Here is a 23212-nt window from a genome sequence, read left to right as displayed (position 1 = left end):
TTTTGAGGTATGGTCTCGCTATGTTGCGCAGGCTAGTCTTGAACACTTGGGTTCAAGTTATCTTGCCTAAGCCTTCTGAGGAGCTGGGATTCTAAGCATGCACCACCACACCCAGCCTGCATTTCCTTTTTTAAAATATTATGTTTGTCTTGTTGTGGTACTAGGATAATGGTTAGCCTCATAAAATGGGGAAAGTATACCCTTTTCACTTTTGGAAGAGAGTCTCCTCAATTAAAGTGTTTGGTAGAATTACTGTGAGAAACCACCTGACCTGAATTTTTTTTTTTTTTTATGATTTTATATTAAATTTATTCGTAGGTTTTTGGGGAACATGTGGTATTTGGTTACATGAGTAAATTGTTTGTGGGGATTTGTGGATTTAGGTGCATCATCACCTGAGCAATATACACGGAACCTGATTTGTAGTTTTTTATCCTTCGCCCGGAGTTTTTTTTTTTAAGAGGATTTAAAATAATATATTCTATTTCTTTAATAGATATTGAGCTATTCAGTTTTTCTTTCTTCTTGAGTAAACCTTGGTAGTTTGTATATTGCAAGAAATTTGAGCATTTAATCTAAGTTTTCAAGTCTCTTGGAATAGAGGTCCTAGTATTCTCTTATGACCTTTTTAATGTCTGTGAGAGCAGTATTGATGTCTGCTCTTTAAATTTTGATATTGGTGATATATATCTTCTCTCTTTTCTGGTGTACCTGGATATCAGTTTTATCAATTTTATTTCTTTTCAAAAACTAACTTTTGGTTTCATTAGTTTTCTTTGTTATTTTCTTCTTTTCAATTTCATTGATTTCTGCTTTAATTTTTATTTCTGTCCTCCTCCTTCCTTAAGATTTTGCTCTCTTCCTCTAGTTTCCTAAGATGTAAACTTCAGTTATTGATTTCAGAGCTTTCTCTTTTTCTTTCTTTCTTTCTTTAGAGACAGGGCCTTGTTCTGTTGCCCAGGCAGGAATGCAGTGGTGTGATCATAGCTCACTGTAATCTCTAACTCCTGGGCTCAGGCAATCCTCTCACCTCAGCCTCCTGAGTAAATGCGACTACAGGCATGCACCACCATGTCCAATTGATTTTTAAAATTTTTTTTAGAGATGGGGTCTCACTATGTTGTCCAGGCTGGTCTTAAGTTCCTGGGCTCAAGAGATCCTCCCACCTTGGCCTCCCAAAGTGGTAAAATTAAAGGCATAAGCCACCATGCCTGGCCTCTCCTTTTCTAGTATATGAATTTACTGCTGTAAATTTCCCTCTAAGTACTCTTTTACTTGTATATCATATATTGATATTTTTATCTTTATTTAGTTCAAAATATTTTTAATTTCCCTTGAGATGTCCTCATTGTCCCATGGGTTATTAAGAAGTTTATTCTTTAAAGTTTAAATATTTGAGGACTTTCAGATAACTTTCTACTAGTTTCATGTCTAGTTTTAATTTCTAGTTTAATTTCATTATGTTCCAAGAATGTATATTGCATGAAATTATAAAGTTTTGCTTTATGGCCCAGAATGTTGTCTATCTCAGTGAATGTTCCATGTGCACTTAAGAAGAATATGTATAGTACTATAGTACTAAGCTGTCATTGGTCTGCAAAAATGCCAAGTCACATTGAGTATGTCTGTGTCTTACTGTATCTATATCTATATTCTTACTGATTTTTCTGCCTGCTTCTCTCAGTTATTGAGAGAGGAATATTGAAGTTTCTAACTAAACTTGGGCATTTATTTCTCCTTTCACATCTATCTGGTTTTGCCTCATGTACTTTGAAGGTTTGTTATTAGGTGCATGTATGTTTAAAAAGACTTACACGGCCGGGCGCAGTGGCTCACACCTATAATCCCAGCACTTTGGGACACCGAGGCAGGCGGATCGTGAGGTCAGGAGATCAAGACCATCCTGGCTAACAAGGTGAAACCCCGTCTCTACTAAAAAAAATACAAAAAAAGTTAGCCAGGTATGGTGGCAGGCACCTGTAGTCCCAGCTAACTGGGAGGCTGAGGCAGGAGAATGGCACGAACCTGGGAGGTGGAGCTTGCAGTGAGCCGAGATCAAGCCACTGCACTCCAGCCTGGGCGATGGAGCGAGACTCTGTCTCAAAAAAAGAAGACTTACATCTATGTCCTATAAAATTGAATGTCTTATAGACATCATATAGCTGTTTCTTCATTTGGTATCTAATCTGATAATCTCGGTCTTTTAACTATTACGTTTAGCCCATTAACTTTAAAGTGTTTATTGATAAAACTGGATTAAAAAAAATTTTTTTTTTGAGATGCAGTCTCACTCTTGTTGCCCAGGCTAGAGTACAATGGCGTGATCTCGGCTCACTGCAACCTCTGCCTCCTGGGTTCAAGCGGTTCTCCTGCCTCAGCCTTCCGAGTAGCTGGGATTATAGGCATGCACCACCACACCTGGCTAATTTTGTATTTTTAGTAGAGACTAGGTTTCACCATGTTGGTCAGGCTGGTCTTGAACTCCCGTCCTCAGGTGATCCACCCATCTCAGCCTCCCAAAGTTCTGGGATTACAGGCATGAGCCACCACACCTGGCCACAACTGGATTAAAATCTATCTTCTTGTTAGCTATTTTCTACTTGTTGTACTTACTCTTTGTTTTTCTTGTTTTTCCCCTACCTTATCTGGTTTTAATTAAGCATCTTTATGATTCTGTTTTATGTTTTTTTTGGAGTTTTTATTTATACCTCTTTAAAATATAAATATATATGTGTGTATATATACACACATATATATATATATACGTATATACACACACACACACACACACACACATATATATATATATATTTTTTTGAGATGGAGTCTTGCTCTGTCGCCCAGGCTGGAGTATAGTGGCATGATCTCGGCTCACTGCAACATCCGCCTCCTGGGTTCAAGCGATTCTCCTGCCTCAGCCTCCCGAATAGCTGGAATTACACATGCCCGCCACTACACCTGGCTAATTTTTGTATTTTTAGTAGTGACAGCGTTTCACCATCCTGACCAGGCTGGTCTCAAACTCCTGACCTCGTGATCCACCTGCCTCGGCCTCCCAAAGTGCTGGGATTACCGGCATGAGCCACTGTGCCCGGCCCTCTTTTGAAAATATTTTTAGTTACCCTAGTGTTTACATTTTTAAAATAATCTCCTTCTACCTGAGTGTGGTAGCATGTACCTGTAATCTCAGCTACTTTGGAGGCTGAGGCAGGAGGACTGCCTGAGTCCAGTAGTTTGAGACAAGCCTGGGTAACATAGCAAGACCCTATCTCAAATAATAATAATAATCTCTTTCCACCTTCAAATAACAACACTTTACATGTAGTGAAAGAACCTTCTATCAGTATTTCCCAGTTCCTTCCTCCCACTCCTTTTGGTATTGTTGTCATGTCATATTTTTATGTATACTATAAATAGCCAATATCTTGTTAAACTTATTATTTTAACAATTCGTTTTCTCTTAGTGGAATTAAAAATAAGATGATTACATTTTACCTTTATTTCTTCTGTTTCCCATGCTCTTCATTTCTTTGTGTAGATCTAAGTTCTTAACCTATATTATATTCTTTATGCCTGAAGAACTTTCTTTACCATTTCTTGTAGGGTAGATCTGCTGGCAGTGAATTCCTTCAGTTTTTATTTGTCCGAGAGTCTTTATTTTCCTTCATTTTAAAGTATGTTTTTTGCTGGATATAGAATTCTGGGTTGACAGGTTTTTTTTTTCTTTCAACACCTTAATGATGTTACTCTATTGTTTTCTTGCTGCCTGGTTTCTCACAAGACATCTACTGTAATTCTTACCTTTCTTTCTTTGCGGGTGTCTTATTCTGTTCAGGCTGCCATAACAAAATGTCACAGACTAGGTGGATTAAACAACTGAAATTTGTTTTCTCACAGTTTTAGAGGCTGGAAAGTCCAAGATCAGGGTGCCTGCATGGTTGGCTTTTGGAAGGGGGTCTTCTTGGCTTGTAGATGGCTTCTCACTGTGTCCTCATATAACCTTTCCTTGGTGTTTGTGTTTGGAGACAGAGAGGGGAGAGGGAGAAGAGCGCATGGGAGAGGGAGAGCACGCATGCGAGAGAGAGCAAGCAAGTGCACCATGGTATCGCTTCTTATAAGGACATTAACTCTATCCAATTAGGGCTGCACCCTAGGACCCCATTTCACCTTAATTACTTCCTTAGTGGCCCTATGTTCAAATACAGCCACAAGAGGGGTTAGGGCTTCGACATAGTTAACTTTAGGAGGACACAAGCATGCAGTTCATGACAGTAGGTCTTTCCCTTTAGCTACCTTCAAGACTTTGTCTTTGATTTTTAGCAGAATATGATATATCTAGGTATGGTTGGTTGGTTTGGTCTTGGCTTTGGTGGTCTGGAGTTTCTTGGATATATGATTTTGTGTTTTGTTACTGATTTTGGAATATGTTTGCCCATTATTTCTTCAAATTATTTCACTTGCCCCATTCTTTTTATGTTCCTTATGGGATTTGTTATGCCAGTGTTACATTGTTTCATATTGTCCCACAGCTCTCAGATGCACTATTGTGTTTTTCACTCTTTTTGCCTTTCAGTTTGTGTAATTTCCATTGCCATATTGTCAGGTTACCTGATTCTTTCCTTGGCTGTATCTTCTAGCAGTAAGCCAGTTGAAGTGCCTCTTCTATCTCTACTGCCATGTGTTTTTTTATTTCTCGCATTTTTGTTTTGAATCTTTTTTTATAGTTTCCATGTCTCTGCTAAAATATCTGATCTGGGATGTCTACCTTTTCCATTAGAACATTTAACATTATTTTTGGAAGTTATTTAAAATTCCCTCTCTGATAGTTCCAACATCTCTATCATATCTGAGGCTTGTTCTGATGATTGCCTCATCTTTTCAGGGTGTATTTACTTCTTATCTTTGGGTATGCCTTGTATTTTTTTGTTGAAGGCCAGACCTGTTGTTTAGGGCAATAGAAACTGCAACACGTTGGCCTAGAGTGTGGAGATTTGTACTAATTTAGCCAGGAATTGGGCTATGTTTGAAGCTTGTTGTTGCCATGGTCACCATCGTTGAGGTTTGTTGCTGTGTGCTATAGACACCAGAGACTATTGTCTTCTAGTGACTTTGTTTTTGCTTCCTCTTTTGGTTTTGGGTCTTCCTTTTATGCTGCTCCCCAGAGAGAATCTGCTGTTTACAGCTCTCCCAGCTGTAATCCACTATTATTATTGGAAGCTTGTATAACTGTGGTGATAGGGTGTGGATGATGGGGAGAATTCTGTGTTCTGATTAAGTATCAATGTTTGGAATGCACAGCTTTAGGCACTCAGATAACTTCTGTTCCTACCCCAATGGTAGAGCTTTTTTCTGCTCCCTTTTTCCCTTTATCCGCAGTGGGTATCCACCACTGTCTCAGTCTGTGACCTTAAAGACCTTCCCTCTGGAGAATAAGGCTTCCCCAACCCCTAAGTGAGGTATGGAGGACTTGTCTGGGCAGAATCCCCTGCGTGCCCTTCCCTCAGAAGGAGTGCTATTCTGCCAGTGCACTGGGGTGGTTGCTAGGACAGATAAAACTTTTGTTTCCTAAGGAAGAATGCTCTGGGAAGATTTTGCAGTTGCTGCTGTGCCTCTCCCCAGCCAGAACCATAGTGGGAACTTTCTGTGGATTCTCCATGATCTTCTCTGTGAGAGCCTGGTGGGGTTCTTAGAAGAAAAGCCTGCAAAGGGATGAGAAGCACCCCCATGACTGTGATCCCCAGGAGCTTCAACCTTCTCATGCTGGCTCACTCACTCTCTGCCTCCATCAGTTCACCAAAATTTCTAGTTTAATCGTCTTACTCACTCATATGGTATCCAGTGGCTTATGCCTTGGGTAAACAAATGCTTAGGTCCTGTGCTTCCTTGAAGATGCCTGTCTCTCCAGATTTGGTGGTAGCTTCAGATCTCTGATCAGTTCACAAAAAAAAAAAATCATGAATTTGTTGCCTGACCAGCTTTTTCCTTGTTGGAAGAAAACCACTTATGCAGAACAAGAATGGTGAAAAGTACATTACTGACCAAGAGATCATTTTATTTCTCTCACTATACCAAGCCCAAACATTTTCTTTTTAGAAGCTGCAGTTCATAGCAATAGATACAAAGATTTTGTTACATAGACTAGTTTCCATTTCATTAGTTGACTAGAGCTATCTGAATTGAGATATATGCATTTATAGACTGGCTATACTTGAGTCTTCTTTGAGGACAACTTTAGGTATAAAATGCACATGGTAATTGTCTTCTTTTCCCTCCTGACAAAGATGCTCTACACAATGTGCTTCTCCACTCAGATTTTCATGGGTCTTATTCCTTTTGATGCATCAAGTTCTGCCAAGCAATTCTTTACTTCCTTATATACTTTATATAGCTTTTCCCAGTAAGCAACCTCCAAGGCCATAGTAGTGTTATTCCTCTGGATATCAAAAAGATAATGGCACTTCTGAACAAATGCCTTCTGAGACTTCTCTGAATCATTTGCATCCTAGATGTGTTTGGTTGAACTCTGCTTAACCTCTTCTATTTGGGCAGTTTTTTGGCTCATTGAGTGTACCAGCAAATTGTCCAACAGAGGTACCATGTTTTCTAATGATGTAGATAAAAAAACCGTACTGTTGATATGATAAAGTGTCTGGGGCAATCATATATATTTCTTTGGAGAGATACTATGAGATAAGCCCAGTTATGTGTGTATAGGGTGCTATGACACCATTTTAGATAAAGGAACTGGAAGAATTCTTCAGGGATAAGCCCTCATGACAGATCCATCCTCTATATTCAGCAAGAGGTGGTACAGGGGCAAGACATGGCTACAGCTTCGTGTCCCCATGACCCTGCCAGAAGAGCATGTTGGGTGCCACAGTAAGGTGGCCACTCAGAGGTCTCACACAGTGACCTTTCAAAAATAAAAATCTAACCTCTTCTTAACACCCCCTCTATGTTTATTAAATGCTTATACTTAACAGGCAGTAACTTTTATGGCTATATATACTTCTGATTGATAGGCAGTTGAAGTTTGTGGTTGAAAAAATAATTTTATCAGAGAAAACAAGGCAAGATTTAAAGTTTTCCATAATTGCTTGTCAAGTATATTTGCACATTGAACAAATATCTGTAAAGCATTTACTACATGATAGTCATTGTTCTAGATGTTAGAATGTAGCAATGAAGAAGACCGATAACAGCCCTGCCCTCTGAAAGCTTATATGCTAGTTGGGGAAATTTGCTAGTTTAGTCAAATTAATGACTAAAGTAGGGAGAGAGTGGTATAGTTGGTGGAAGCAGTATGGGAAATACCTTTCTGAAGAGCTGATATTTGAGCTCCTGGATGCTGAGGCAGCCTCCACAGTGTCTAGTGGGGGCATGTTAAATGTGAGATACCTATTAGACATCCAAATGAACACGTCAAATATGTGCTTGGGTATATAAGCCTGGACAACAAGATTGTGTATGGAAGTGAAAAAACAAGTCAGTGTTTTTAATGCTCTGGAAGTAGCTGTAATCAACTTGGGAGATTGTCTGGATAGAGTAGAGATGAGAGTCCAAGATCAAGACCTAAGGACTATAAATAGCTATTCAGAGGATGAGGAGCTAGTGAGGTAGAAAGAGAACAGGAGAGTTTAGAATCAAAACAACAAGAGAAAAAAGTATTTCTGTTAGGGGGGTGATGGGATTGGTGAATTTGGCTGAATGCTACTGAGTTCAATTAAAAGTAGCACGGATAAGTGATTCTTTGATTTGGAAGCCCAGCAAGCATTCATGACCTAGAGCAACAGGGCTTTCAGTGGTGTGCTAGGAAAGGAGCCTCATTTTCAGTGGGCTGAGGAGAGAATAGGTGAGGAACTAGAGACCATAAGTATAGATGCGGATCTCATGAGATCAAAGAGATCTGCATCTGTACTCATGGCCTCTAGTTGTTTTTTGTTTGTTTGTTTGTTTGTTTGTTTGTTTGTTTTGAAGAGGGGAGATACTGGCACATGTTTGCATACTGATGGGAATAATCCAGTAGTGAGGGAGAAATTCATGATGCAGAATAGCACAGTATAAATTACAGGAGTGGGTAAGCAGGAATATACTCTAGAGCACAAAGGGAGAGTAGCATACAAGGGACAGAAGGCCAAGAGTTTTGGTGCAGTGTCAATTTCCCTGTACTTTTTTTTTAACATAGCTGTAATTTCTAGCTTTTCTTCTAAAGCATACTAGCTGACAAAGCCACACATTTATTTCAGAAAGAAGCCCAGATTTTATATCCCTTTTTAGCCTGACTGAACAATGTATTCTATGAAACCCTAGCTACATAGATCCCCACTATAAGTGCCATCTCAAAACGGCATCATATCATGTAATCCTCACAGTAAATCATGGATGCAGGTGCTATTAAAGACATTTTATATACAAGGAAATTGAAAATGTATTATTAATGAAATACAACCAGCTCTATTGAGGAATCCTTAATAGAGGGAGGAGCTACACATTTGAATTAAATTGCTGTGTAAGAATACAACATTTTGACTTAAACAGAACTCATGTTTTCTTTATATTTTCCATGGAAATGTAGACTTTGAAAAGTCTGGTTTTCCCCACAATTCTCCTAAAAATAGTTTTCCTTTTGGAGCCGATAACACCAGCCATAGTTACCATTCTAGGAGATATTTACACCGTAACTTATCTGTGCATGAGAACAGGTTCTTTTGTCTGAGCCTGAGGGCTTCTCCAAAGGTTATTGTCTGCGTTAGATGTCTGTCTGCAAGATGCAGCTGCTGCCTTAATGCTACAGGGACATTTCAGTAGATGTGGAAGGGTCAGTTTCTGTTTTCCTCCCTACTTAACCCTCAGCTTCCTCTTACTACGCATGAGAAAATTGTTGTAAATTTTCTCTCTGGCCATTTCATTCAACAAGTATCTCAAGTGCCTGGAATAAAGAGTATAAAGCTTATTTTGGTTTAATGTCTGAGAGAATATGGACATTTCATTTTTCAGAGCTTGTACAGAAATAGGCAGTTTGTATTGGAAAATTAGAGCAATTCTTCCTTCCATATTAGAAATGTTCCATTGCTGTCTCTGTAATGTTTCTCTCACAGAAGGCTCAGGCACAGTAAGTAGCTTGTCAGGATCAGCCAGTTCACCACTGCCTTTTTCCTGATGTGAAATCATATGAAGTAAAGGAAATCAGCTTAAATTAAATGTTTGTGTATTTATGCTGCAAAGATGACGACTATGAAAGCAGTCTTCAGTCTTTGTTGCTCTTGTGTCTTTCACCGCAGGTGTCACTTGCTCCTACTCACCCTTTCTGGGTAGATTTCTTTTTCTCTCACCTTTACTATAAGCTATTTTATTAAAAGAGAAAAAGGAAATAAAGGAAATAATGATACCTATAGGGTCGATCATTAAGTTTTTGTACCCCTGAGGGGTACAGTTCTTTGAGGGTCATGGAGTGTCTTTTCTCAGTGTATTACCAGGAATAGTTCATCTTTTTCCTTCTTAGGAGAGGGAAGGTAGCTTAATGATGATCAACTATCTTTAACTTGCCTCCGGACTTATTGTTCTTCACCTAAAAAGAAAAATAGCTTAGTAGTAAGAATATTCTTCTGGACTTTTAATGGAGTATCATTAAATTTCTATCCCATAGTTTAAATGAAGTGGCTGTATGGCTGGGTTTTTCATATGAGGGAAAAAATCCTGATTGCTCTCCTAACTAGATGTTTTACCTTTTAGTAACTTGGTGAGAGGTAAATTATTTCTGTGAACAATACTGAATAAACCCAAGAATATGCATAGCCCTGAGTCTTGTAGACTCATGACCAGCTTCTCCTGACCCTTTTAGCAGAATTATTTCCTTTCTTTTTTTTTTTTTAAAGAAAAAGCCCTATTATCCAGAGCTCTATTATCATGATTAACACACCATTCAACGGTTACATGTTCAAATTAAATTCATTAGCTTTTCATTGAAATGAAATTCATTCATTTTTTGATCATAGCGTTTTGCTTTTTAATCTTTTCCAGAAAGAACTTGAGAAGCAGAAGAGAATTAAGAGGAACCAGCAGCTGGAAGCAATAGCCAAAGAACATTATGAAGGTGTCTTGCTAAGGAAAAAAGGTCTAGAGCCTTGGAAGATATTGAGAATGCAAAGCAAACAAAACATGCAGGTGCAGTGTCCCACTGTTACTCCCCAGATTAGAAAATGAACTTTTCCAAATAGGATGGATGCCCAGTTAAGCTTGGGGGAGAGGAGAGTTTGGTGATTTGAAGCCAGAAAGATAAATTAATTGAATGTGTATATTTGTTCTGGATACAATTTTTGATTTGGTCTTCTAAGGTAGAGAAGGACTTTGTAATTGAATAGGTTGGAAAAAATGAGAGGAAATGTTTTATTACAGATCACCCCAAGGTAAGATGAATAGAAGCTTCCCTCAGTTTGAGTAAGAGAAGAGTTATTACCATAAGGTACATTGGTCAGGTTTCTGCCTGTGATAAAGTTGAATAACAAGCAACCCCCAAATATCAGTGGCTTAGAGCTCAAGTATTTATTTCTCACTCATATGTCTGTGGGCCAGTTGTGGATTGAGTTCAGGTCTCTCCCCAAGCCTCTCATTCTGGTTACAGCAGCTATTCAGGGCATGCTTTTCACGTGGCAACTGCCAGAGCTACAAAAGGCCAAACCAAATTATGTAAACCCACTGCTTATATTATGTCCACATTCCACTGGCCAAAGCAAATCATAGGGCCAAGCTCAAAGTCATTGAGGAGAGAAGGAGCTCCATCCACTCTACAGGGAGGAACTGTGAAATCACATTGCAAAGAGTATGGGTGTACAATTCTATTAGAGAGAACAGTTATTCACTCTACTGCAGAGAGATATATGAAATCAAACACCACTGAAATTTCTAAAATTTCCCTAACAAATTTATCCAGTGCATTCAACTAAATGATTAAAAATTCAAAATAGATAAAATGTTATTTCATCTTTTGGCTCTCAGGCTGCTGAGATGAGTCCAGGACAGGCAGAAATCTCCGGTGCCACAGAGACCTCCGTGGTGGTCATTTTGGCCAATAAATACGACTTCCAAGAGACTCACATGAATCAATCACATTCACAGTGCCAGATACCTAGACAAGGCTTAGAAAAATGTGTCATTGTTTGGAGAAGACTAAGGGAGAAGGCTTTTCCCCTCCTGCCTCTTAAAAGAATATAACAGTTACTTTTAAAAATCTATAAATTCTGATTTGTATGTTTATTTTGATAGAATGATAGTTGAAAAGACATTAAATTATTCATGTTATTTTCTATCAGATGGTTTTGTGGTTTATTGATAATGTCTAAATGTCAATGCTGGTGACAGCTCATTCCACAACACTAATTGAAAGTATTGGCATTTCCTCAATTAGACAGTGGTTAAGTCATGAGAAAGAGAGGTTTGTTGTGGAGTTGCTGTCCAAGCTCCAGGAGAGCAAATTGAGAATGTTGCCAGCTACCCACTCCAAAACTCAGGGGAAGTGAAGTAATGGCTTAGAGGTTGTTTGTTCCGTTTCCATAACCAGCAAATCACTGTGGTCTTCAGGGAGCTGGCATTGAAAGGCCAACCGTGATGTGAATCTATAACCTCCATAGAATAGGTCAACAGTCAGAGCTTTTAGGACACAGGCTGCATGTACCTTCAGATTATTCTCTACTGACTGCCTAAATGTGTTTTATAGCATCATTTCCAAAGGTGATGTGTTTGTTTAAATGATTTAAAATGTAAGGAATCATATTTCTCATTTAAAAAATTATCCAGGTGGCAGAAGAACATTACTCTTTGTTCCTGCAGAGGAAGTATCTGCTGACCTGGTTCCAGTGTAGTCAGGAAAGTCTGGCTAGAAAGATGGCCCAGGCTGATCAATTTTATTCCCAAATACTGCTTAAGAGAGTCATCCGGAGCTGGCTACAGGTAAGGATATAGGGAAGGGCACCTTAAATACATCTCATTGCTCAGTCCTATTTAAGAAAACTAAATGGAATCCAGAATGTCCAGGGTCATTATGTTTTTTCAAGAACAAAAGAATAGTCAATCCCATTCACTGCTTTGAAATAAATGTGAAAATGGCAAATCAGTTTTTTATTAGTGTAAAATACTAAGCATGTGTTTGTTTCACGGAGTGTGTATAAACTGTAAGTTATCATTCCATCAGCTTTTGTTTTTATACTCATTTCTTGTTTCTTGTCTCACAGTGCTCAAGTGATTTAGAAACTCACCCCTTCAATCTTATAACTGTTTCTACTCATGTGTTCTGTTACCATTTTTAGGGTACATTATAGAGGATATTATCTTGGCTGCCAGGTTATCCTTTTCTTTGTATGTCTCTAGTATCATTTGTTTCTTTTGTTTCATTTCTGTTTCAATTCTCTGTCTTTTATGCTGTTTATTTGCTCTAATTCTTTGTCAACTGATATTTTTTCTCTCACTTTTATTTCTGTCTTCATCCCCAGTACATGACTGATCTGCAGGAAGAAGTAAGAAAATTCTGTGTACATTTTCTTCAGAAGAAGATTTTCAGGGCCTGGTTTAACATGGTCAGGGAGGTGAAGATCGATTCTCAGGGCAAGCATGAGATTGCAGCGGAGCACAGTGGCAGGTGAGGTTTTGATCTTGAGGAAAATTCACTCTCTGACTTCACAATTGCTCAGCAATATATTGTGCTCCTACAGTGTGTCTGCAAAGATGAGCTGGGGACTAGGAGAGCAGGGTACTTGGAAACACCAGGCAGGGGTGGGAGTTCCGGCTCACCAGCAAGGTAGTAAACCCCCTGGGACTCCAGGGTCCCCATCTTTAAAATGAGAAGGGGGAGGAGGAGGAGACCTGCCCTTTCTACCTCACAGAAACTGGCAAGAGAATAAAATGATGTGACCTATATGAAACACACCTAAGCGAAAGTACTGTATTCTTTGTTAGTCATATATAGTTTTCTAAGTTCAGTTTCTCTTTCAACATTATTTATTGTGAAATACATGACAAATATAGAAAAGTGCTGAAATCATACAAATACAGCTTAACAAATGACTGTAAAGTGAACACCCTTTGTCACCACCACTGAGGTCAAAAAGTTGAACATTGCTGTCACACAGGCTCCTTCCCAAGTCTCTCCTAAACTACTCTGACGTTTACAATGAACATTTCCTTTTCTTTTTACTCTCCTCCTAAGTATGCAGCCTTCAATGCTATAGTTTTTCCTGGTTTGGAACTTTATATATTTGGAATCATACTATATGCTATATTAGTATTTAAAATACAGTTATGTTTTATTTAATCCTGTTGTCTTTGAGAAATAAGGTATTCTGTATAAGTAAGTTTTATATTTGTTTTCTAGTTTTAAGCATTTGGACAGAATGTTCTTAATTTCATTATGCACTTCCCTTTAAGAGTGGTGATTTGGTGTCATTCTTTATGAGCATCAGTTAGTGTGCCGGGTGTATTCAGTGATGCCTCCAGTTTTTTTGAGGAATGAAGACTGTTGTGTGGGTGTAGAAGAGTGCCCCTTTTCTCAGCATCGCTCTGTTGCCCAGGCTGGTGTGCAGTGGAGTGATAGTGCAACCTCTGCCTCCCAGGCTCAAGTGATTCTCGTGCCTCAGCCCCCCAAGTAGCTAGGATTACAGGCACACACCACTACACCCAGCTAATTTTTGTATTTTTAGTGGAAACAGGGTTTCACCATGTTGGCTGGTGCTGTTTTCTTTTTATTGGTGTGTTTGTGCGTGGGTGTTTATTTCTGTTCCTTGTAGTAGGGTTCCTATCTTATTGCCATGAGGGTGCCTATCTCCACCAAAACCTGTTTGTCCTTGTTTAAGTTACAGATACTGGAAATCAGTGGAGTAGGAAAACAGATAAGCAAGTTGATTATAGTTTTGTCTAAATTAAAACAAATAAGCAATAAGTGAGGGTATTCAGAGGATTTCCCTTTGAATAAATGATTGAGCTTTAGAGTTTGAAGTTTAGGACTCAATATCTATGTGACCTTGAACAAATAACCTTTCAAAGCCTCCCTGTTCCTCTTTCATAAAATGAGGATAGCAACAGAACCTATCTTATGGATTGCTATGAACACTAAACAGGGTACTATAATAACTCATTCAGTGTACTGCTGGACCCAAAATAATAACTAACTTTTTTTTTTTCAGTTTAGTGTCATTGCGAATATATTATTATTAAACATCCTTTTTGCCTGCCTACGTTTTCTTTCTGTTTCTCAGCCACTGTATGCAGACTGAGAGATCCATTTGGGGCTTTCGCACAAACCATCTCATCTGATAGCAGTAATAACTTGGGTGTGGGGAGATGACCTTATTTCCATTTTCAGGCAAAGAAATAAGCAACAGGCAGGTAGGTGAATTGCCCAAGGTATACAAATAACAAATGGTTGCTCCCTGAACTCCAAATTAGGTTGACTCTAAAACATTCTTTTCTTGCTACATCAATCTTCCTCCCCATTTTTCTAATTCTCCCTCTGTTTTTTTGTTTTTTTGAGCTGTTTTTTTTTTTGTTTGTTTGTTTTGTTTTGTTTTACACTGAGACAAAGTCTTACTCTGTCACCCACACTGGAGTGTAGTAATAGGATCTCAGGTCACTGCAACCTCTGCCTTCTGGGTTCAAGTGATTCTCATGCCTCAGCCTCCCAAGTAGCTGGGATTTAAAGGCATGTACTGCCATGCCCAGCTAATTTTGTATTTTAGTAGAGACGAAGTTTTTTTTTTTTTTTACCATGCTGCCCAGGCTGATCTCGAACTCTGTCCTCAAGGAATCCACCCACCTCGGCCTCCCAAAGTACAGGTGTGAGCCATCGCACCTGGCCTCATTTTTAACTATAAAATAGTAAGATAGTCATCCTATTTAGGATTTGAAGTTATGAAATCAATGTAGGAATCCATGCAATCAACAAGAACCAAATTCTCAGCCAGTCTCTACTTGATATAAAAGCATTGCTGTGGTTTCACCTCTTCCCACTTTGCTTTTTGTTCACCATGTTCTGGCCCCACTGGCCTTCTATAGTGTTCCTCAGACAAGCAAAGCTCACTTCTGCTTCAGAGCTTTCACATAATCTGATCTCATCATTTAGCTCTCTGCTTAACTGTCACCTCCCTAACCACCCTACTTGCATCACTGTATATCCATTAAACTGCCCTACTTCCTTCACAGCACTTAAGACTCTTTGAAAGTATATAATTTACTGTTTACATGTTATTGCCTGTTCCCCCCTAACAGAGTGGAAGCACCACATCTTGCTCATTGCTGTGTTCTCAGTATATGACAGTGCTTAGTACATAGGTAACACAGTAAATATTTGGTAAATGTATGAATAGATGAACTTTATTGCAGGATTGACACTAATATTTAAGGTCACCATTCTTTAAAAGGGGCTTTAACATTAAAAAATTGATATTCAAAGTTCATATTCAATTTTATATGAATGAAAGAATACTATATAGAAGAGCTGTGGATGAAAGGAAGGAGAGACATCTGTTGGTCTTAGGCCTGACCTTTAAGCTGCAATAACATTGAGAAAGATGATTCTCAATAAGAACAGAACTTTTAATCTTACATTATCCATATCACTTCTAGATAATTCTATAAATTTTATAAATCTAGCTGAGCTGGATCAGTATTTCTATTATGTCTGATATTGTCTTGTTACCATAGTTCTTAACACTACAGTATGAACATGAAATAGGTAATAATGAAAGTCACAGACCTATACCCCAGAAAATACATATATGCCTATAACATACAACTTTACACAAAATGTCAAGGATTTTATGGGCCCCAGCTTAAGAAACCTTACCTTGGTGACTTAAATCATACTTATTATACAATACACCCACATGTAATTATCAAAAGATATATTTGCCAAGCATAAAAAAACCCCTAATAACATGGCCCTTGGTGCTTATAATTTAGTAGAAAACAAAAGATTAGAGAGAAAGAGAGAGATTGAGACAGCAAGAGAAAGGTTTACTAGAGCCAAGATGAACCGGGGCGTAAAGTACCATCTAGTGCGAAAAAGGAGGCAGACACATAGCAGGAGAACAAAAAAGAAATTAAATAGGTAAATTACAGACAATCTCGAATCAAACATAACCACTGAAAACCAAACAAGCCAGACAGAGAAGACTGAAATAAATAAATAATCCTTCAGTGCAAAGGCATAGACAAGAAACAACAGTGAGTTGGCCAGGCGTGGTGGCTCACACCTGTAATCCCAGCATTTTGGGAGGCCAGGGTGGGTGGATCACCTGAGGTCAGGAATTCGACACCAGCCTGGCCAACATGGTGAAACCACATTTTACTAAAAATACAAAAATTAGCCAGGCCTGGTGGTGTGCATCTGTAGTCCCAGCTACTAGAAAGGCTGAGGCAGGAGAATGGCTTGAACCTGGAAGGTGGAGGTTGCAGTGAACTGAGATCTCACCACTGCACTCCAACTTAGGCACTTCAGCAAGACTCTATCTCAAAAAAACAAAAACAGCAAACAGGGAACCATGACCTTCCCAGATAGACAAAGCAGGGAACCAGTGACTAATCCTAATGAGAAGGCAAAATGTAAACTCTAACCAACATTCAAAATAGCAGTTTTAAGGAAACCCAGTGATCTTCAAGATAACAAAGAAAAGCAGTTCCGCAATTTTTCAGATAAATTTAACGAAGATTTAAAAAGTCAAACAAATCTTGGAACTGAGAAATACATTTGCTGAACTGAAAAATCATGAGATGTTTTCAACGGCCAAATGGATCAAGCAGTGGAAAATCAGTGAGCCCAAAGACAAGCCACTTGAAAATACGCTATTAGAAGAGAAAAGAAAAAAGAATGAAAAGGAATGAAGACAGCCTACAAGATACAGAAAATTACCTCAGAAGACCATATCTAAAAATTATTGGTGTTCAAGAGGGAGTTGAATGAGACCAAAGGGTAAAAAGCTTATCCAAAGAAATAAAAATAGGAAACTTTCCAAAACTTGAGAAAGACATATCCAGGTATAGGAAAGTCAGAGAACCCCAAACAGATTTGACCTAAACTCTCAAACATCAAGGACAAAGAGGATCCTAAAAGCAATAGGAGAAAAGAGGCAAATAACATATAATGAAGCTCCAATTCATCTGGCAACAGACTTCTCAGCAGAAACTGTACAGGCTAGGAGAGAGCAGGATGAGATTTTCAAAGTGCTGAAAGAAACAAGAAAAAAAAAACTGCCATCCAAGAATACTGTATCCATCAAAGCCATCTTTCAAATATGAAGGACAGAGAAAGTTTCTCAGAAAAACAAATGCTGAGAGAATTCACCAACACCAGACCCATCTTACAAGAAATGTTAAAGGGAGTTCTTCAGTCTGAAAGAAAAAAACACTAACATAAAAAGAAAACAGTTGACAGTAGAAAACCTACTGGTAAAATTAAGTACATCAACAAACCCAGGATACTCTAATACTGTAATTGTGGTATGTAATCAACTTATAACTCTAGTATGAAGCCAAAAAGGGAACTCTATCTAAAACAATAATAGCTACAGCAGCCTGCTAAGTGATAGGTAATATAAAACATGGAAACTAAGACAAGAAAAGTCAAAATGTTGGGGGATTTCTAAAAAGAAGAGGCAACAAATTAAGACATACTATCAGAGAAAATCGTTTTGCCACAAGGGAAAACAGTAAAAAAGGAAGACAGGAGTTACAAAACAACCAGCAAACAAGGAAAGAAAAAATTGCCATAATAAATCCTTACTTATCAATAACTGAATACAAATGGACTCAGTTCTCCAATTAAAAGACACAGAGTGGCTGATGAATAAAGAAACAAGATCCAACTATATGCTGTGTATAAGACACCTAATTCACCTGTAAAGACATACATAGACTGAAAGAGATAGAAAAAGACATTCCAAGCAAGTGGCAACCAAAAACACAGCAGGAATAGCTATACTTATATTAGATAAAACTTATTACAAGTCAAAGACTATAAAGATAAATAAAGAAGGTCATTAAATAATGATAAAGAGTTCAATTCAGCAAGAGGATATAACAATTATAAATATCTATGCACTCAACATCAAGCACCCAAGTATATAACACAAACAATAAAGGGAGAGATAACTGCAATACAATGATAGGGGACTTCAACACGCCACTCTCAGTAGTGGACAAATTATCTAGGAAGAAAATCAACAAAGACACATCAAAGTTAAACCAGAAACCAGGCCAAATAGATCTGACATTTAAAGAATATTTCACCCAACTGTTGCAGAATACACATTCTTTTTATCAGCACATGGAACATCCTCCATAATAAGACCATATCTTAGGCCACAAAACAACTCTCAACAAATTCAAAAAACAGAAATCATGCCAAGTATCTTTTTGGACCACAATAGAATAAAATTAGGAATCAGTAAGAGGAACTTCAGAAACTACACAGATACAAGGAAATTAAACAGCATGCTCCTGAACAACCAATGGGTCAATTAAGAAATTAAGAAAAAATTTTAAACTTTCTTGAAACCAATATAAATGGAAATACCATAGATCAAAATCTACGGATTATAGTAAAAGCAGTCACTTCTTTCAAGACAGAAGTTTATAGCAATAAACACTTACATCAAAAAAGTTGAGAGACTTCAAAAAATAAGTTAACTATACTCCTCAAGGAAATACAGAAAAGCAAGAACAAACCAAACCCCAAATTATTAGAAGAAAGGAAATAATATAAATCTAAGCAGAAATAAATGAAATTGAGACTTTTCTGACTCAAAATCAGAAATGAAAAAGGGGACATAACAACTGAGACATCAAAAATACAAAGAATCACTAGAGACTATTATGAACACCTACACATCAATAAACTGGAAAACATAGAAGAAATTGACAAATTTCTGGACAGATACAACCTACCAAGATTGAACAATGAAGAAACAGAAAACCTCAACAAACCAATAATGAGTAATGAGATTGAAGCTGTAATAAAAAGTCTCACATCAAAGAAAAGCCCAGGACCTAATGGCTTCACTGCTAAATTCTACCAAACATTTAAAGAGGAACTAATACAAATTCTACTCAATTTCTTCAAAAACAATTGAAGAGGAGGGAATACTTCCATACTTATTCTATGAGGCCAGCATTAGCCTGATACCAAAACCAAACAGGGACATGATAAAAATAAATAAAAAATAAATAAATAAAAACTACATATTCCTGATGAACACAAATGCAAAATCTTCAACCAAATACCAGCAAACCAAATTCAATAACACATTGAAAACATCATTCACCATGATCACGTGGGATTCATCCCAGGGATCCAAGGATGGTTCAACTTATGCAAATCAATAAACATGATACATCACATTAACAGAACCAAGAACAAAAACCATATAATTATTTCAAGAGATGTCAAAAAAGGCATTCAATAAAATTCAACATCCTGGCCAGGACCAAAATGCCCACTTTCAGCACTTTTATTCAATATAATACTGCAAGTCCTTGCCAGAGCAGTTAGACAAGAGTAAAAAGTAAAGGGCATCCAGGCCAGATGTGATGGCTCATGGCTATAATCCCAGGGCTTTGGGAGGCCAATATGGAAGGATCATTTGAGGCCAAGAGTTCAAGACCACCTGGGTGACACAGAAACCCTGTCTTTAAAAAAAAAAAAAAAGTATCCAAATTGAAAAGGAAGAAGCCAAATTAGCCTTGTTCACAGATGACATGATCTTATACTTAGAAAAACCTAAAGACTACACCAAAAAAACTGTTAGATCTGACAAATTCAGTAAAGTTGCAGAATACAAAATCAACATTAAAAATCAGTAGCATTTATTAATATATACACCAACAGTGAAACATCTGAAAAAGAAATCAAGAAAGCAATCCCACCTTAACTAGTTACAAAGAAAATAAAATACCTGGGAACCAATTTAACCAAGGAAGTGAAAGATCTATATAAGGAAAACTGTAAAACACTGCGGAAAGAAGTTGAAGAGGACACAAACGTATAGAAAGATATGCCATGCTCATGTGCTGGAAGACTTCATACAGTTAAAATGGCAATACTACCCAAAGCAATTTACAGTTTCAATGCAATCTCTATCAAAATACCAACAACATTCTTCATAGAAATAGAAAAAAATTCCTAATATTTATATGAAACCACAGAAGAACCTGAATAGCCAAAGCAACACTGAGCAAAAAGAACAAAGCTCTAGGCATCACACTACCCGACTTCAAAATTTATTACAAAGCTATAGTAACCACAACAGCTTGGTACTGGCATAAAAACAGACATATAGACCAATGAAATAGAACAGAGAACCCAGATTTAAATCCACACATTTACAACCAACTCATCTTTGGCAAAAGTGCCAAGAACATAAAATGGGGAAAGGGCAGTCTTTCAATAAGTGGTGCTGGAAAAACAGTATAACTATAAGCAGAAGAATGAAATGTGACCCCTTTTCTCTCACCGTACACAAAAACCAAATCCAAATGCGTTATAGATTTAAATCTAAGTCCAGAAACTATGAAACTACTAGAAGAAAACATTGAGACAATGCTCCAGGCCGTTAGTCTGGCCAAAGATTTTTTGCGTAAGACCTCAAAAGCACAGACAACCAGAGTGAAAATAGACAGCTGGGATTACATCGAGCTAAAAAGCTTCTCCACAGGAAAGGAAACAATCAAGTGAAGAGATAACCCACAGAATGGGAGAGAGTATTTGCAAACCATCTGTATAGTTTGGATGTTTGTACCCTACGCTTCATGTTGAAATCCAATGTTGGACGGAAGTGGAGTCTAATGGGAGGTATTTGGGTCCTGGAGATGGATTGCTTAATGAAGGGCTTAACGCCATCCTCTGTAAATGAATGCATTCTCACTCTATTAGTTCCCGAAGAGCTGGTTGTCAAAAAGAATCTGGCACCTCCCTCTCCCTTTTTCTTTGCTTTCCTCTCTTGCCATTGGATCTCTGCACATGATAGCTGCCCTTCCATCATGAATGGAAGCAGCCTGAAGTCCTCACTAGAAACAGATGCTAGTGCCATACTTCTTGTACAGCTGGCAAAACTGCAAGTCAAATAAATCTCTTTTTTTAAATAAATTACCCAGCCTCAGGTATTCCTTTATAGCAACATATACATATGGACTAAAATGCCATCTGACAAATTAATAACCAGAATATATAAGGAACTGAAACAACTCAATAGCAAAAAAACCCAAGTAATCCAATTTAAAAATGGGCAAGGCCATTATAGTGACTCACACCTATAATCCCAACACTCTGGGAGGCCAAGGTGGGTGGATTGTTTGAGTCAAGGAGTTCAAGAACAGCCTGGGCAACATGGCAAAACCCCATCTCTACCAAAAAACAAAAAAACAAAAAAACAAAAATTAGCCAGGAGTAATGACACACACCTGTAGTCCCAGCTACTCAGGAGGCTGAGGTGTAAAGGATCGCTTGAGTCCAGGAGGTGAAGGTAGAAGGGAGCCAACATCACGCTGCTACAGTCCAGCCTGGGCAACAAAGTAAAGCCCTGTCTAAAAAAAAAAAAAAAAAAAAAAGTGGGGAAAGGATCTAAATAGACTTTTCTCAAAAGACATACAACTAGCCAAAAAGTGTACAATAAGATGCTCAGCATCACTAATTATCAGAGAAATCCAAATCAAAACCACAATGCGATATCATCTTATACCTACAGTAAAATGGCATTTATCAAAGACAGTGAATAACAGATGCTGATGAGGATATGAAGAAAGGGAAACCCTCATACACTGTTGGTGGGAGTGTAAATTAGTACAGCCACTATGGAGAACAGAATGGAGGTTCTTGAAAAAACTAAAATTATAACTACCATATGATCCAGCAATTCCACTAATAGGTATATCTCCAAAAGAAAGGAAATCAATATATCCAAGAGATATTTGCATGTCCATGATTATTACGGCACTGTTCACAATAGCCAAAATATGGAATCAACCTAAGCGCCCATCAGTGGATAAATGCATAAAGAAAATATGGCATATATACAAAATGGAATATTAGTAATGAAAAAGAATGAAATCCTGTCATTTGCAGCAACATGGATAGAACTGGAGGTCACTGTGTTAAGTGAAATAAGTCAAGCACAGAAAGACAAATACCAGGCCGGGCGCGGTGGCTCAAGCCTGTAATCCCAGCACTTTGGGAGGCCGAGACGGGCGGATCACGAGGTCAGGAGATCGAGACCATCCTGGCTAACACGGTGAAAACCCATCTCTACTAAAAAATACAAAAAACTAGCCGGGCGAGGTGGCGGGCGCCTGTAGTCCCAGCTACTCGGGAGGCTGAGGCAGGAGAATGGCGTGAACCCAGGAGGCGGAGCTTGCAGTGAGCTGAGATCCGGCCACTGCACTGCAGCCCAGGCAACAGAGCAAGACTTCGTCTCAAAAAAAAAAAAAAAAAAAAGAAAGACAAATACCACATGTTCTTATGTGGGAGAGCTAAAAATGTGAATCTCATGAAGATAGAGAATAGATTGATGGTTACCAGAGGCTGGAAAGGGTAGAGCTTGGGAGGTGGATGAAGAGAGGTTGATTAATGGGTACAATATACAGTTAGATAGAAGCAGTAAGACCTAATGTTCAATAGATCAGTAGGGTGACTATAGCTAATAATAACCTATTGCACATTTCAAAATAGCCAGAAGAGAGTAACTTGAATGTCCCCATGGTAAATAAAAGATAAATAATTAAGGTGATGGATATCCTGAATACCCTGATTTGATCATTACACATTATATGAATGTATACAGTTACCACATGTACCCCCAAAATATGTATATTATGTATCAATAAAAATATTATAAAAAGATAGCTATAGATAGGCTATAAATAAGTTCCAAACCAGTGATCATGAATATGTTTTAGGAGTTCAGGGAAAGAAAGAGAAATGTAGGCAAGGATGATCTAGGAAGATTTCAGCCAAAGGGCAGAACATTTTTCAGTTAGGGTAGAACAGCAGGAGCTAAAATGCAGAAGTCAGAAAACAGGAGTGTAGCTAGGAGAGAGATGTGAATGGCTGAGAATGGGAGACAGGCTCAAGGACTGGGAGTGTGCACACAGCTGAGCACAGGAAGCTGTAAATGGTGGACTGAATGGATAAAAGCAAATCCATTCCTTGGAGGCTTTTTTTTTTTTTTTTTTTTTTTTT

At 38.1% G+C, this 23212-nt stretch overlaps 1 protein-coding gene across 1 annotated transcript in view; it reads left to right on the top strand.

The window, feature by feature from the left end:
• CCDC191 (coiled-coil domain containing 191) overlaps positions 1 to 23212 on the top strand; it is an 88222-nt gene that overhangs the window by 61803 nt on the left and 3207 nt on the right. The window contains 3 exon segments of the mRNA XM_017858582.1: positions 10021 to 10164; positions 11794 to 11946; positions 12486 to 12631. Of these exon segments, the coding sequence (XP_017714071.1) occupies positions 10021 to 10164; positions 11794 to 11946; positions 12486 to 12631 (443 nt within the window).

The sequence above is a fragment of the Rhinopithecus bieti genome, unplaced genomic scaffold (assembly GCF_001698545.2).
Source record: "Rhinopithecus bieti isolate Rb0 unplaced genomic scaffold, ASM169854v2 scaffold_45617, whole genome shotgun sequence".
NCBI classification, from domain to species: domain Eukaryota; kingdom Metazoa; phylum Chordata; class Mammalia; order Primates; family Cercopithecidae; genus Rhinopithecus; species Rhinopithecus bieti.
Note: the sequence above shows the minus strand (reverse complement) of the source record. Positions and strands in the feature narration are given on the sequence as shown.